Raw genomic sequence first — 15,190 nt, forward strand, 5'->3', positions numbered from 1 at the left:
TAATATTTCATCAGTAGAAAGCCAAACTAAAACAGTAATCATTCTGATACGGGTGAGATAGCATCTTAGAATGGTTTTAATTTACATTTTTTCTTATAACTGAGAATGTTAAACAGTTCTGAAAACATTTATTGGTCATTTGTGTTTCCTTTGAGAACTGGCTGCTTGTTTCATTAGCCAATTTATCTACTGGCAGTTCTATGGTTTGGGTATTTAAATTTATAGTGCCTTATTTATTCTATATATCAACACCCTCTCCCTTTATAAGTTATAGCTGGCAAGGACTTTCTTCCTAATCTGTGATGTATCTGTTTGCTCTGCTGATAATTTTCCTTGCTGTGTAGAGACTTTTAAATTTCACACAGTCCACTTCTTGTGTCACAGGACTATTCTCTGTTATGGAAGTTCTGTTAAGAAAGTTTGTGCTTATGCCCTTAACTTTAAGTATATTCCTTATGCTTTGCTCAAAAATCTCAGATTTAAATTAAGATCATGGGGTGGAAGAGATGGTCCAGTTGTTAAAACTATGTCGTACTCTTAGAGAAGACCCAAGTTCAGTTCCTAGCATCTATATCAAGGAGCTCACAACTGTCTGTAATTCCAGCTCCAGAAAGACCTAACACCTTCAGTCTCTGTTGGCATGTGAACACACACACACACACACACACACACACACACACACATACACACACACACACACACACACAGAGAGAGAGAGAGAGAGAGAGAGAGAGAGAGTTAAAATAAAATTACATCTTCATCTTTAAACAGTTTGAATTGACTTTTGTACAAGGATGAAGATGTGGATCTAAGTTGAGTCTTCAGTCTGTAAATATTGCTTTGTCAATGCCATCTCTTGACTAGGCTGCCATTTTCCAGTGTATGTTCTTGATGTCCTTTTCAGATTTATGTAGCAATGCTGTGTATTTGTCAGTGGGTTCTTTATCCTGTTTTATTGGTGTGCATGTCTGTTTATGAGCCAGTACCATGCTGATTTTTTCACTATGTTTCTATAGCAGTCTACAGTTGGGTACTATTTTATCTTTAACAGTATTCTTTCTGTTTAGAGTTTTTTTTCTACCCATAGTTGTGTTTATATTTGATTATGATATTTTTTAGATTATTTTCTAGTTATCTAAGGAATGTCACCGGAATTTTGATGCAGATTACAGTGAATATGATGATTACTTTTTATTAATATGGCCATTTTCACTAAATTATCTTTGCCAATCCAGAAACATGAAAGCCCCCCCTGCCCCGCCCCGCATCTGGCTAGCATTTTATTTCTTCTTCAATATTCATCATTTGCATGGTACTTTTAACTAATAATTATTCTTCATATTTTTATTGCAGTATTTTTTAATATCAAAGACAGTTTACACAGTTCGTTTAGACTATAATGAACATGCATTGCTATGATTTGCCTTCTCCAGTTAGGTAGAAAGTTTCTTGTTGACATTTTGGTGAAAGACCTTCCATAAGGACAAACTCTTGGAATGTGTCTTTTCTCGCTTTTTTTAAATCATTTTTAGTGCTTTTTTGTTATAAGACATGCATTCAAAAATTAGGGGCCTGGAGTGACAGCTCAGCCTACAAATTTCTTGTCTTGGAAGCATAAAGACAAGAGTTTAATATTCCAACATCATGCAAAAAAAAAAATCTGGGCAGCATGGGACACAGTTGTAACCTCAGTGCTGGAGAAGGGAAGGCAGGAAGATCCCCCAAGGTTGACTAGGCAGACAGGTGGGCCTACTTGGCAAATTCCACAACAAACAAAAGATCCTGTTTAAAGAATAAGATGGATATCAACTGAGGAATGCCATCCTCCATTGTCCTTTGACCTCCAGTGCTTATGCACACACACATGCATATAAAAATGCACAAAAAAGTGTTTACTCTCTTGTATATAAACTTTCAAAAGAAATCCTTTCACGATTGAAAATAAGGTGTGTTTTGAAGTTCTACATTAGACATATGGTCTGAAATATTTTGCTCTCTTCTACTTAGTATCTTCTCAATCAAATCTATAAAATGCTATTCATAGTTTACCTTTAAGGACACACTGAACATGACTTAAGGTTATGTACAGTTCTTGAATGTCAGTTGACGTAATGATGCCTGATAAATTTTCTGCTGTCCCCCTTGTGCTGTTCTGCTTCTCAGCAGTTTATCAGTGGAGAAGGAATTGCAGGATTAAGCCTCTTCTGCCTTCAGGCTGTTATCTGAGATTAACATCAGCACATGTCTCTTTTCATTGCAAGGACCACAACTCTGGCCCCTGGGCCACTTTCTCTTCATGGAAATGTTTTTGATACTTGACAAAGTCATCATTGGGCAAAATATTGGTTCTCCCTTCGTGGGAACGTTCAAGAATAGAATGATCTTTGTGGTTTTATTTAGAAACTGCTTCAAGACCATTTATGGACACTTATCTGCTTTTGTGATAAAATTATTCTGAAACATTCTAAGATCTAATGTTACTTCTAAAACAATTGTTTCAAAATTATTTTTTGTAAAGGAGAGCCACATTACTGAAAAGGTCCTCAGCAGCTAAGAGTAGTGACTACTCTTGCAGAAGTCTATGTTCGATTCCAACCACAGGCATGGCAGCTCACAACCATCCAACTTCAGTTCCAAGGAATCCAATACCTTTTTATGACCTTTTCAGGCACCAGGTGTATGTGTGACGGACAGATACACAAGAGAGCCAAACACTCATATACGCAAAATAAAAATTGAAAAACTTTTTAGGAATATAAAAGCAGAATCATCGAGATGGGAGCGTTTGTAGTTCTTTATCTCTCCAGCTAGTGGTTTGGTAAGATGGCCCCGCCCATTTCTGAGAAGTTTCTGTCTCAGTGCAGGTTTTCATCTGTGTGATTGATCTCCTAAACCAAGAAGATAGTCAAGTGGGGTCTCATGTAATGAGACTCATCTGTTTGGACATCAAAGCAAAGCTCCATTTTCAAATGAAAGATTCTCTAATAGACTTTGATCTCGTAGTGTAAACAGCCACGGGTTCAGCGTAACCTTCATTCCGAGAGGCCACGGGAACGCACTGCTCTGTACTGTGTGCGGCGCAGAGATAAAAGTAGCGGCTGAGTAACTGTAACACAATCAAGCTGTCCCCGCGGTGTTCTTATTGGCACATCTTTAAAAAACAACACAAAAAGAGGCACAAGCTGCATTTTAATATTTTGCTAAGATCTATCAATTTTCATGAGATTATAATTAAGAAAATATTATACTTGGCAGAACTTTCTGCTATTATCAACCAACAGAAAAATCAAAGGGAACGCTCGGCGTGTAATGTTATTGCTACAAATCGTGGCTATTTGAAATATTAGTGTAAAACCTGGACAGATTCTCGGTGCTTTCAAGAAGGGAAAATTGCAAAAATTAGTTTCAAGTAATTTTGTAAGTGAGAGCAGTAAATCACGAAGAGTAGTTTTTTGTTCCTTCTACACTTACATTTGCTTTGTCTCATGAGACAGAAAACCTTATAAAATAGCTGGTTAGGTGCCGTGTCTCTACACGACAGCAGGTGGCAGTATCGATGCATCAAATTTTCATTTAAGTTTTTTGGTGTTTTTCGGTGGTGCGTGTGTGGGGTGAGATGGGGGTCTGTTATCCGATGAGGCGACATCTGAATTTAGAATTTATAATGAAATCATACTATCTGAATTTTCTTAGCATTCATTCTTCTCTCCATGTCTCTTCTCTGTTTAATAAGGGTATATATTCTTTATTGTTCTCTTCAGACCTTGACAAGATTATTGTGTTTTAACACAAGAACAACGTAAGCTTGCTTTTATCTTTTCCCAAGACAAATACCTATTTGGCATTTGTCTAAATGTGTGCTAAGAACATACTCTGCCTAGCCAGTGCTTTGTAGAGATGAAAATTTCAAACTCCAAACCTCTGTTTCTTAAACTTTACTTGAGGTTACACCTTCTATGTAGAACTTTGCTAAGTAACAATGAGGGATCCCGTCTCCTTTCAGATTCCTGGAACTTCTTCTGTGGTTCAGAGAAAATGGAAGCAGCCACAGCCGGTTTCTCAGCCCCGGGGGTCCGGACAGCAGAGCAAGGCCCGGATTAGCGCTGTTGCTGCTGAGATAAAGCAGATCAGAGCACGAAGGAAAACAGCCCGGATGCTCATGGTTGTTCTTCTGGTCTTTGCAATTTGCTATCTACCAATCAGCATCCTCAATGTGCTAAAGAGGTAAAACCTGTGCGTTTATTTAAAAATGAGGCAGCTTGGCATTTTAATTAAGAACTCTTTTCTTTCTAAACAGACAAAACCCCCTCTCCCTAAGTACTTTGCCTGGCCAATCAACTCAGTTGTTTGAGCTGATGGTGTTCTTTGGGCACTTAAAGCAATACCAGCCTTCTAGCACAGTCAGGAAATACACTCTTTCAGTCGATGAAGATGCTCAGTTGAATGGCAGATAAAAGGATTGTTTTCCTAACTTCGCATTGTTGACAGCTAAGGCTTAGATGGGGGGGCGGGGGGGGGGGAAGGCAGGCAATTCGCAGGGTGGAGCGGTGCCCAAGGAGAGTTTTCTATTCTCAGAGAATGTGAGGGGGTAGTGCGGGGTAGGGGCTTGTAACGGGGTGGGGGGATCGGGTCGGGGTGCCATCCAGATGTAAGGTGAACAAATAAATTAATGAAAAAGGGCACCACAAACTTGAATGATACTGAATAGATTCATCCCTCCTTTCCCCTCCCCTTTCCCTGTCCTCTCCCCCTCCCTCCTCCACTTACCCCTCCTCTCCCTCCCCTTCTCCTTCCTCTCCCTCCTCTTCCTCCTTCTCCTCCGGCTTCCCTGGTTTCTTTACCAATCCAGATCAAAGATTTTGAAAATGGATTTAGCACTCCGTGGGATGCACGTTTGAATTTCTTCTGTCTTGGCATTTGCACCTCTCCCTCTAGTTATTTCCAGATGCGCTCTTGTCAATAATATTCGTCTTATTGTTCTAAATTGAATAGCTTCCTTTTCAGGGCGGGAAAGAAATCTAAGTATAATTTAAAACTTTTTTAAAAGTTTTTGAGCAATCTGTGTGTTTGTACACACACACACAGGCACACACACAAACATTTTAAAATGATTTTGAAAATGTTTTTGCTGAATACAGCTTTTTTAAAGGAGAAGGAAGGAAGAGGAGGGACAGGAGAAAGGAGGGATGAGTCTATTCGGTATCATTCGTGTTTATGGTGTCTATGGGATGGGTCTCAATTTGGGGCAGTCATTAGTTGGCTATTCCCTCCAGCTCTGCTCTAGCTCTGTCCCTTTGTCCTGTGTAGGCAGGACACATTTTGGGTCAAAGGTTTAGTAGGTGGTTGGCTGTCTTTATCCCTCCACTGAGAATCTTGCCTGGCTACAGAAAATGGCCACTTCAGAATCCATATCCCCCACCGCTAGGAGTCTCAGCCAGAGTTACTCCAATAGATCCTCTGTGGCCACTCCCCATCTCCCAGCATGCCCCTCCTCACCCCACCAATGATTGCCTTCTCTCCCCTGGCTCTCCCTACATTTGAAACCCCTCCCTTCTCCCTCCTCATTCCTTCTTTCAAAGTGATTTTTATTGGTCTAGTATTTCAGAAATTTTGAACCAGAAGTTGCATCTTATTATATATTTAATTTAACAACATTCTTTCACACTGTGTGTTTATTCATGAACTTCTGTTATGTTTATTTGTGAACTTCTACTACTCTAAAGAGCATCACTTCATCCCTGAAATTAATTTCTATTGCGTACCCTCTCATTAGAAAGAAAAACATAAGATACAAATCACATAATCAGGGATGGGGCCTCCAGGAGGGAACACAATGTCTTTTCATCTTAGGACTTACTGAGTAGTGAATATAGTTATCAAATTCTACAAAAGAGAAATGGGAATTTCTAAGAATATAATACAGTGAGTTTTTTTTTTCTTTTTAGTACTGCGTGTGTGTATATGTGTTGTTGTTGTTGCTGCTGCTGCTGCTGTTGCACACGTGTTATAGCACAGGTGTGGATGTTAGAGTACAAGGGGAAACCCTATGGGGGCCAGTTCTGGCTTTCCATGTCTTTTGAAGCAGGACTACTCTTGTTTCTGCAGCTGGGCTATATCCCCAGGCTAGCTGGCCTATGAGCTTCCAGGAGAGTCTTCTGTCTCCATCTCCTGGTTCACAATAGGATTGCTGGGATTACAGATGTACACTATTTTATCAGGGTTTGTACATGTACCTGCAATCAGAACTCAGGTCATCAAGTCTTCACAGAACTTGTTTCTACCCACTGTCTAGTTTCCCCACACTAAAGAATGCAAGATTTAAAATGCCTTAAAGGAGGAGGCCAGCAAGATGGTTCAGTGAATAAGACACTGGTTATGAAGCCTGCAGGCCTCAGTTCAACCTCTGAGACCCTCCTGGTGGAAGAGAGGAGAGATTCTCCTGGAGGAGAGAATCAATTCTTGATAGTTATCCTATGAACTTGACACATGTCCTCTGCCTGATGCCCACACCCCAGAAAATCAAAGCTAAAATTGCTTTAAAACAGTTCCTTTTAGTTTAACATAATTTATAAAAACATGAAACTCATGTAGACTCTTACGAACTGAAAACCAGTTAAGGCCTGCATAAGTAAGGTCTCATTTCAACAAGGCTGGGAAGACTGAAGTTGAAATATAATGCATTGGTAAGAACACAGGTGAAAGTGGGAAGAATTTAACAGTGCAGTTTTGGAGTGGTAATTAAAACATGTACAATGGGATGCAAGATGGCTTAGTGGTGCAGAGCACTTGTTGTTCTCCCAGAGGACCACGCTTCAGTTCTCAGCACCCACTTGCAAGCTCACCACCTCTGTAACTCCAGTGAAAGGAGATCCACACCCTCTCCTTACCTCTGTGGGTACCAAGCTGTGGTACCCAGGCATGTAGGCATACCACCTATATTATTAAAACAAACAAATAAAAACATGTACCTTGTGGAATACCAACAGAAAGTTACTCAAGTAATTCAGAGACAAGATAATTGAAGGGAAATAAATATTCAGCCTCTCTCTTCTTGACAAGAGATTTGCATGTCCTGACTGCAAGACAGAGACTTTTTCTCTGGAGTGGGGAGGGAGTGTTCTTGTGGGCACAGGAAACCATTCAAAAGAAGCTGTGCTGTCCTCAGGGCCTTTGCAGAGGACAGGGTCTGGATATTCTGTTATGTTTGTACACCTTTGGATTCAATGATTTAAGACTTGACTTTCCGTTTCTGTTTCTTTTCCTACAGAGTATTTGGGATGTTTACACACACCGAAGACAGAGAGACTGTCTACGCTTGGTTCACTTTTTCTCATTGGCTTGTATATGCCAATAGTGCTGCAAATCCAATCATTTATAATTTCCTTAGTGGTAAGTTTTCAACGTTTCTTTGTTAAGCCTCTACTGAAGGTAGAGCTTCTAGAGCAGACGCCCTGGAGCAGATACAGGGCTTCGTTCCTGTTTGAGCTGTGATTGCCCCTGAGTAGATTTTTGTAGAATGACTTCACTTTGAAAGTGAATATATGCCTCCTAGCTCATCAGAGAAAATGATCTAATCTTTTTCCTTGGAAAACTTAGAATAAATGTTAAAGGGAAAAATGGGTATCTTGCATACCTTATATCAGACTTATGATTGAAAAACACATGTATACACATAAAAATACTATGAGATATGATCTCATCTACCCTATTTCTTCCCCCCAAATTCTCCTCATAATCCGACAAACATACCCCTACCAATTTCATGTTTGTTTTATTTATAAAATTGACCATAAGTTATGGGGGAGGGTCATCCACAAGCACTTTGAAAACCAAGTGACCATATCAGAATTATGCTGTGATTAGTTTAGCCACATCTTTGTACTGTTTTATTTCCAAATGTTTGGTTATTTGTTTCTTACTTTCATTTCTAACAATATAGTCATTTTACACATATATTTTTGATGTATTTATTTTTACTTTTTTGTTAGATATTTAATAAACAGTATGTATCTTTCAATTTCATGTTGTCTTTTTGGTTTGCTTGATTTGTTTAAGTGCTTACAACAGCCAGATAGGGATAGACTTTCTAGAGAGATAACTACAAATAGAAGGTTCCATTATAGGTCTCAAAAATTTAAAAAAAAAAAAAAAAGAAGAATTTTAAATGTTTCTACCATGAATGCATAATGAACATTTGCATCTATTTAATTCCATTCAAGCCTTGAAAATTACATACATTTCCTAAAATATCTCATGGCAGCCTAGAAATATGAATTTTATAATATCAAAAAAGTTATAATTGCTAAAAGAAAAGCACAACTAACTTAATTTCTGAAAAGGGATTTTGCCACTTTGAAATAATCACCCTGACTAGTGCTCTGGCCTTGCACTGGGTAGGTGAGACCCAGAGAGAAATGAGGGGACAAGTGTTTGCAATAGAAGACACAGACACAGAGCAAGGCAGAGGACTGGGATGAGGTCCAGAGGAGATAGGGAGGCCACTGACAACCCCGTGGTGTGTGTCTGCCATTGTCCTAGGTCTGTGAACAATCAGCTCAGCAGCCTAGTGCACAGAGAGACCTAGGCACATAGAGAAGCAAGGACAGTTTCCTATCATGCCCTACGTTCTCTGATAGAGGAGATCATTTCACTTTCTCAACTACCTAAACTCTCATTCATAGTTTAAAGATAACTACCTCCTCAGATTTTTCCAGTTTCACTATTTTCTTATTTTGCCACTCTTGGATTATGAAACAGGTTTTTTTTTTTCATAAATATTTCAGTGTATTTTTTTGTTTTGTTTTGTTGAACTCTTATGATACCAACATCCTTAGAATATAATGTATCTCTGTTCTTGCTTATACACAGGGTAGATTTCATTGCTTTTGAAGCAACTGAAAGCCTAAGCAAACTTTTCCTAAGAGCCATTTGGTATTATTACAGGGTTAAAAACTAACTCGAGAAACACAGTGGGGGTTGCCTTTAAAGAAAGAAAACAAATGCCAAGTAGTACATATGAAAATACTTCATCGTTTAATTTCCTTTTTCTATTTCCTTTATTGATACAAAATGCTCCACCTCACTCTTAGCTTGGCTCAAGAGAACGACTCATTTGTACCCTGCCCATTAGGTGTTGAGCTGTTTATGCATAATTCACTTTCTTTCATTCTTTCTGGTCTGCCAGGAAAATTTCGAGAGGAATTTAAAGCTGCCTTTTCTTGTTGTCTTGGGGTTCATCATCGCCAAGGAGATAGCCTCACCAGGGGACGCACAAGCACCGAGAGCAGGAAGTCCCTGACAACTCAGATCAGCAACTTTGATAATGTATCAAAACTCTCAGAGCACGTGGTCCTTACCAGCATCTGCACACTCCCAGCAGCCAACGGGGCAGGACCGCTTCAAAACTGGTAGAATATTTATTGCTATGATGAGGATACCCGACTCAATCTATTCTTTTATACAAACTCTGTGAACGGAAGTTTTAGTATCCAAGCGATCTAAACTTAAAATTACTTGTCAATCCATTTTTTTTTAATAGATCACTCTTTGGAAATAAAAACCAAATTTGAAATATTTTCTGAACCATTTACTCGAACATGTTATAAGTTTAAATTGAGCTGAATTTATTTCATGTTATTTTTTTCTTAATTCTGTGAACTGAAGTTTGTGGCAATTAAGGATTTGAACATTTCTAATTCTTTCTATAACCACTTGTTAATTTAACAATTTAAATTACTAAGAACCACCAAAAAATTAATCATTAATAAAGGAAGTAAGAATTATTAACTCTTAGTTAACAATAAGCAAAATTAATTGACTTAACTTTTTTAAAAAAATCACAAAAACTATTATTACAATGTGCTACCTGGGAGAATTAATGGAAAAGCTTATAATTTGTATATATTCCAAGTATATCTTTCCAAATTACATGAAATATATGATTAAGCTTAATTTGCCACCGATTTTATTTTGCATTTATTAAATGTTCTCAGGTTTATAACCTTAAAATATATAATATTTGTGTGTGTGTGCGTGTGTGTGTGTGTGTATGTGTGTATAAAATGCAGAATCAAAATGACTGTATTAAAGTAAAAAAATTGCAGCAACTGCTAATACACAATCATTTTCATCTCTGAGGAAGGATCTAAAATTTAAATTAAGAGGTAAAAATCAGATTATTCTTCTAGTTAAGGACAATGAGTTAGTCAGCCTTGCTGGACTAAGAATGTGACTGTATGATAGGTAATGGAAGTGAGTGGAAGAGGCTGCAGACAGGGCTCAAGAAGGGCTGTACCCTAGGTCTGAGATAGGGGTAAATGGCTGAGCATTTCGCTAGCAGCTGGCATTAGGCTGGGGTTCAAATCTCATCAATGAAAACGAGCAACATCAAATACATGAACCAAGCTTACTGTAGTCTAGTGAGAGAGGAAGGCTGAAGATTCCCAGGCATGGCAGAGAAGTCACACAACCAAAGACGGTGGTCCCCACCACAACACTGGCAGGACTGTTACAACCCCCACCCCACCCCCATTTAATTACATTACACTCTCTGTGTTACTAATTTTAGCATGCCTGAGGCTAAGAGACAGGAAACTGGGAAAGTGGAGGGCTTGATACTAACTCATACACAAGTGGAAACTCTAGAGTATATTTTGTAAATATTTAAATTATGGGATTGAAATGATTATTTCAAATTCGTTCTCTGCAAAATTTTGATCATGTAAATATGTACTTCTAAATTAAGAATTCAAAAGTGTACATATCAAGTTGTTCCTCATCCTATAGTGTAGTAGTAGTATGTAGACACTCTGATTATAAAGAAACAGGATATATTTAATATTTGAGAGAGATTTTATTTGAAAATACTTATATTGCCATTTTGCCTTTTCCCCAACTCTTTAATCTCAGAGAAAAATAGCACATCCAAATTATCCATACTTTCTTTTCAAGCGTTTAGGATTTTGTTACCATGTGCCTTTTAGTATGCTAAGCCAGGACTACCCTCTTCTATGAGGTTTATCAAAATTATATGGCTGAATATCATGATGTTCTGTATCTATGAACACAATCACTTTCAATGTCTCCTTTCTCCCTTTTGAGAGCTTTGTCTACCACACACTACATGCAAGGAGAGCTGTAATTTTCTGATCGTGATGACAGTTAACACTTTAAGATTTGAAGTTATCTTCAAATCTTTTTGGTAATACGCCTTAATAGCCTTGAAGCTCAGTAAGCATGATATAATGATTTTCTCCAATATAATTGAGTTCATTAACTCTAAGCTGTGAGACAGTATTAGATCCCAAGATGATAGTTCGTGTTATATCAATAAGAGGAGAGGCCTTAAGTGGAAAGGGTGGAGAGAAATGGAGAGAAACATGGGGAGAGGAAAGGATGAGAGGTCCAAAAAGGAGAGGAGAGATGGTATTGGTATGGCCCACCAGAAGTCAGAATTTCTGTGTTCTAAATTGGTGATCCTCAGTGCAATGTCGTCCCTGCAACCAGCAACATCCACATTTAACAGAAGTTAATATTAAATATGTATCTCAAACTTCCTGAACCTGAATCTTGTGGGTTTGGTACCCAGAAATGTAGGCCCTTACAAATCCTATGGATGATTACGAAGCACTTTAGCATTGAGAACCACTGCTCTAAATGGTGTCTCCTGGACTCAACTTATTAGCCCATGTGAAATAAAGTCTTTTGCCGCACAGGTACCTACAGCAGGGAGTACCGTCTTCACTCCTGTCCGCCTGGCTGGAGGTGTGAGAGAAGAGGCCCGAGCATCCTTATGGAATCTCACTCACGGCTTCTCAAAGAGATAATGGTTTACAAAACAATTGCCACTGTGGTCTTAGTATGATGTTAAAGAAGATGGACCTTAAGGCGCTTATGAGCTTTATACATGACCCAGATGACTTGAGTTTTTATTTACTAAAGTTTCTGTTTTGTGGAAGCCATTCATGTTCAAGAATAATTGTTGCCTAGAAGAAAACTGATGAATAAAACATATGCATAAATGATATGCAAGGGATGGAATCATGAACTGTGTATATACTTCTCAGCGTTAGGGCTCGTGAATCCCGAGAGACTTGGATTAATGTGGTGATCTTCATAGGACAAATGGTTAAAAAAATAAAGCAGGAGGACCCCCAAACATAGCAATGCTATTGGGGTGCTTAACTACTTCACTGTGTGCTAACGATGCAAATGAGACTTCATAGGAAAGTTTTGTTTTGGAACTGAGCTATGCTGAACATTGGACACTGACCTATCTTTATTTCCTTTGTATTTCCAGCCTTCGATGTGAGATGTCAATATCACTACTTTTGTCACTAATAAGATGGTGTAATAATTTTACCAAATATATATGAGATGAATGATTTATGAATTTTTATAATATCATGAAAACCTTGATATTTTGGGGGTTATCTATTAACCCAAGTTTGTGTGAGAGAGAAAACATGAGCTCTAAATTTTCCACAATGTGGAATAATTAAGTAGTTATAAACTATTGAAAAGTTCAGTGCAAATGTGTTAGGCACAATAATACCTAGTTTCACCCCCGTACACATTAATTCAGGATGAATAATTAACTATGCTTATAAGTGACAATCTGAATGTGTCTAGAGTTGTTACTAATCATAACTGAAATGAGGGCTATTAGCACTTTGATACAATGTAACAATATCAGGTTTGCATTAGCTGTGAAACGTAACAGGAATTAACTGCATTTCAAGAAACATGGCTAATCCTTACAATTAGAAACCTTTCAGCAGTACATAAGTTTCAACAGCTCCCTCTTCTACTTCATGTCTCAAGCAAAAGCATAAATTCCATTAGATTATTTTCAAATAGATTCGACATTTCTTGAAGCAAAATAATGGGATTTTAAGGTCATTATATAAGTAGGAAATTATTCATTTACAATCCTTTCTATTACTTTATGCGCAGAACAAAACAACGTAAACATGAAAATCACTGTTAGTTCTCAAAGTTCAAAGGGAATGCTTTTCTACACTCTTCTGCTATTGGAAAGGGGGACAAAAGACTCCCCCAACTTGCCACGTATTTCTATTCTTTCAAATTTCCTTTATAGACTTTGGAGTTAGAAAATCTAGGTTTTTCATGAAACACGTTTTTATTATTGTATCCATATATGTATGTATCAGCATGACAGTTGTTCAATAATTATTAATTTAAAATAATTATATCTTTATGCTTGATTGTACTGTGTCTTCATGAGAATCTTTTTTGTATAAAAAATGTGATTATATGTCTCCCAGTGTGAAGGTTGAATTATGTAATTTTTAAGTAAAATATCACTGAGAAGTTCATAAACATATCCACATTGTCCTGCTGTCCTATGTGAAAAATGATGTTGTTGTTCAATACATAAATTGGATATTTGCTCATAATTATTGTCAAATCTTTCAGTTAAGGATTGAATTAACCCTGGTGCAGTACTTAATGACCAAAATATTTTTCCAATAAGTTTATATAACCAGGGATAATTATGATATAGAAGATTTTTAATATTATTTCTAAGAGGAGGTACTATAATAAAGGTTAATATTAAACACACAGATATTTCATAAAAGTTATATAAAACCACACATTTATAGAAGTAAAAATCAAAGCTTTTGTCTGAGTCAGAATTTTCCTCTGCTTGTGACTTAGAATAATAACCCCCTTAGTTTACAAATGATTATTATAGTCTGCAAATGCATGAGTTAGCTTTCTCTAAAACATTAAACTTTTAAACTATACCTTTAGTTGACTCTTTTTTTTTTACCCAGCTGATTATCAAGGACATCAAAATCTAATGTAAATGATTTAAATTCTTGAAATCAGTTCTTATTCAGAACATTTTATTCTACTTCCAAGGGTAAACATTTGACTCATAAGGTGGAACACCATCATAGAAGCAGAGGGAGGGAGGATGGGATAGGGTTTTTTCCGGAGGGTAAACTGGGAAAGGGGATAACATTTGAAATGTAAACAAATAAAAAATGAGGTATAATCGAAGATCATTTGACTTTCCTTGAGGAAAAGGCTCATTTTGCAATGAAGTTCAGAAAAGAGGTTCTCTGTGATGGGAATGGTGAGGGAATAATCCTTAATCACATGCTAAACACTTTCCATTCCAGTCAATGGCCATGCACCAGGAGTGTCACAGAGAAGAACTTGTTGAGGCATTCTTTAGTTCTATCCTCTTTATATGATTCTGCTTGTTTACCTGTTCCACTTTTCTCCAAATTAACCTTTGTCCTGCCATCCAAAGCACCAGGACCACTCACTAGCCTAATATTATCCATCTCTGTTAGGTTCTCCTTGTTTCTTGAAGTGAGCAAGTAACACATTCCAAAGTAAATAACTCTAAGATCAAGAAAAAAAGAGAAAGGAAGAGGAAGAGACACTTCACAGTTTATAACCAAGAAATAAACTTGGAACTGCTAGTATGTCCATGATAGGACCAATAGATTTCTGTGCATATGTCCAGGAAAGGCAGAGCAGTGTCTTTAGTTCATACTAGTTTTAGATATTTGAAAAATCTTCATACAAATTTCTACATCTGTGGCACCAGTTTACATTTATATCAGAAGAGAAAGAAAGTTATTGTTTTCCTATATCCCTGCTAAGATTTGCTGTTTGTTTTCTTAGTAGTGGAAATTCTAATTGGGTAAGATAAGATATCAAAGTTTTCATCTGCATTTCCCTCATGGCTAATGATATGAACACTTTTTCAAATATCTATTGGTCATTTGTGTTTCTTCTTTTGAGAACTGGAAGATGTATTTTGCTAGTGTTCATTTTTTGCTGAACTATGTGCATGTGTGTGTCCATATATCTGTAAATAATGACATCATATTTACATGCACATTTACATCAATCCCGTCAAACGTGTAATTGAGACAATTTTTCTTTCATTCTATCTCTTATTTTGGTGGTTAGTTGTTTCTTTGGCTGTACAAAAGATTTGAATTCCACAAGGTCCTATTTATCTGCTTTAAGAAGTTACTGTTTATGCTTATAGCATGAAATGTTTGTTTCCTTTTGCTCTAGAAATTTAACAGTTTGAGAACTTGGGATAAGCTGTTTTATCCATTATGAAATTTTGTTCAGGATAAGATATATGGGGATAATTTACATATAAATATCCATTGTCACAGCAGAGTTTGTTATGGAA

The 15,190-nt window shown here is 37.3% G+C and overlaps 1 protein-coding gene across 1 annotated transcript in view; it reads left to right on the forward strand.

Moving 5' to 3' along the window:
- Hcrtr2 (hypocretin receptor 2) overlaps nt 1–11,769 on the forward strand; it is a 97,201-nt gene extending 85,432 nt beyond the window's left edge. Inside the window, exons 5-8 of the mRNA XM_052189421.1 lie at nt 4,004–4,224; nt 7,268–7,389; nt 9,185–9,407; nt 11,715–11,769. Coding sequence (XP_052045381.1) covers nt 4,004–4,224; nt 7,268–7,389; nt 9,185–9,407; nt 11,715–11,769 — 621 coding nt within the window. The remainder of the gene's footprint in view (nt 1–4,003; nt 4,225–7,267; nt 7,390–9,184; nt 9,408–11,714) is intronic.
- The last annotated feature ends 3,421 nt before the right edge of the window (nt 11,770–15,190 follow it).

The sequence above is a fragment of the Apodemus sylvaticus genome, chromosome 7 (assembly GCF_947179515.1).
Source record: "Apodemus sylvaticus chromosome 7, mApoSyl1.1, whole genome shotgun sequence".
NCBI lineage: Eukaryota > Metazoa > Chordata > Mammalia > Rodentia > Muridae > Apodemus > Apodemus sylvaticus.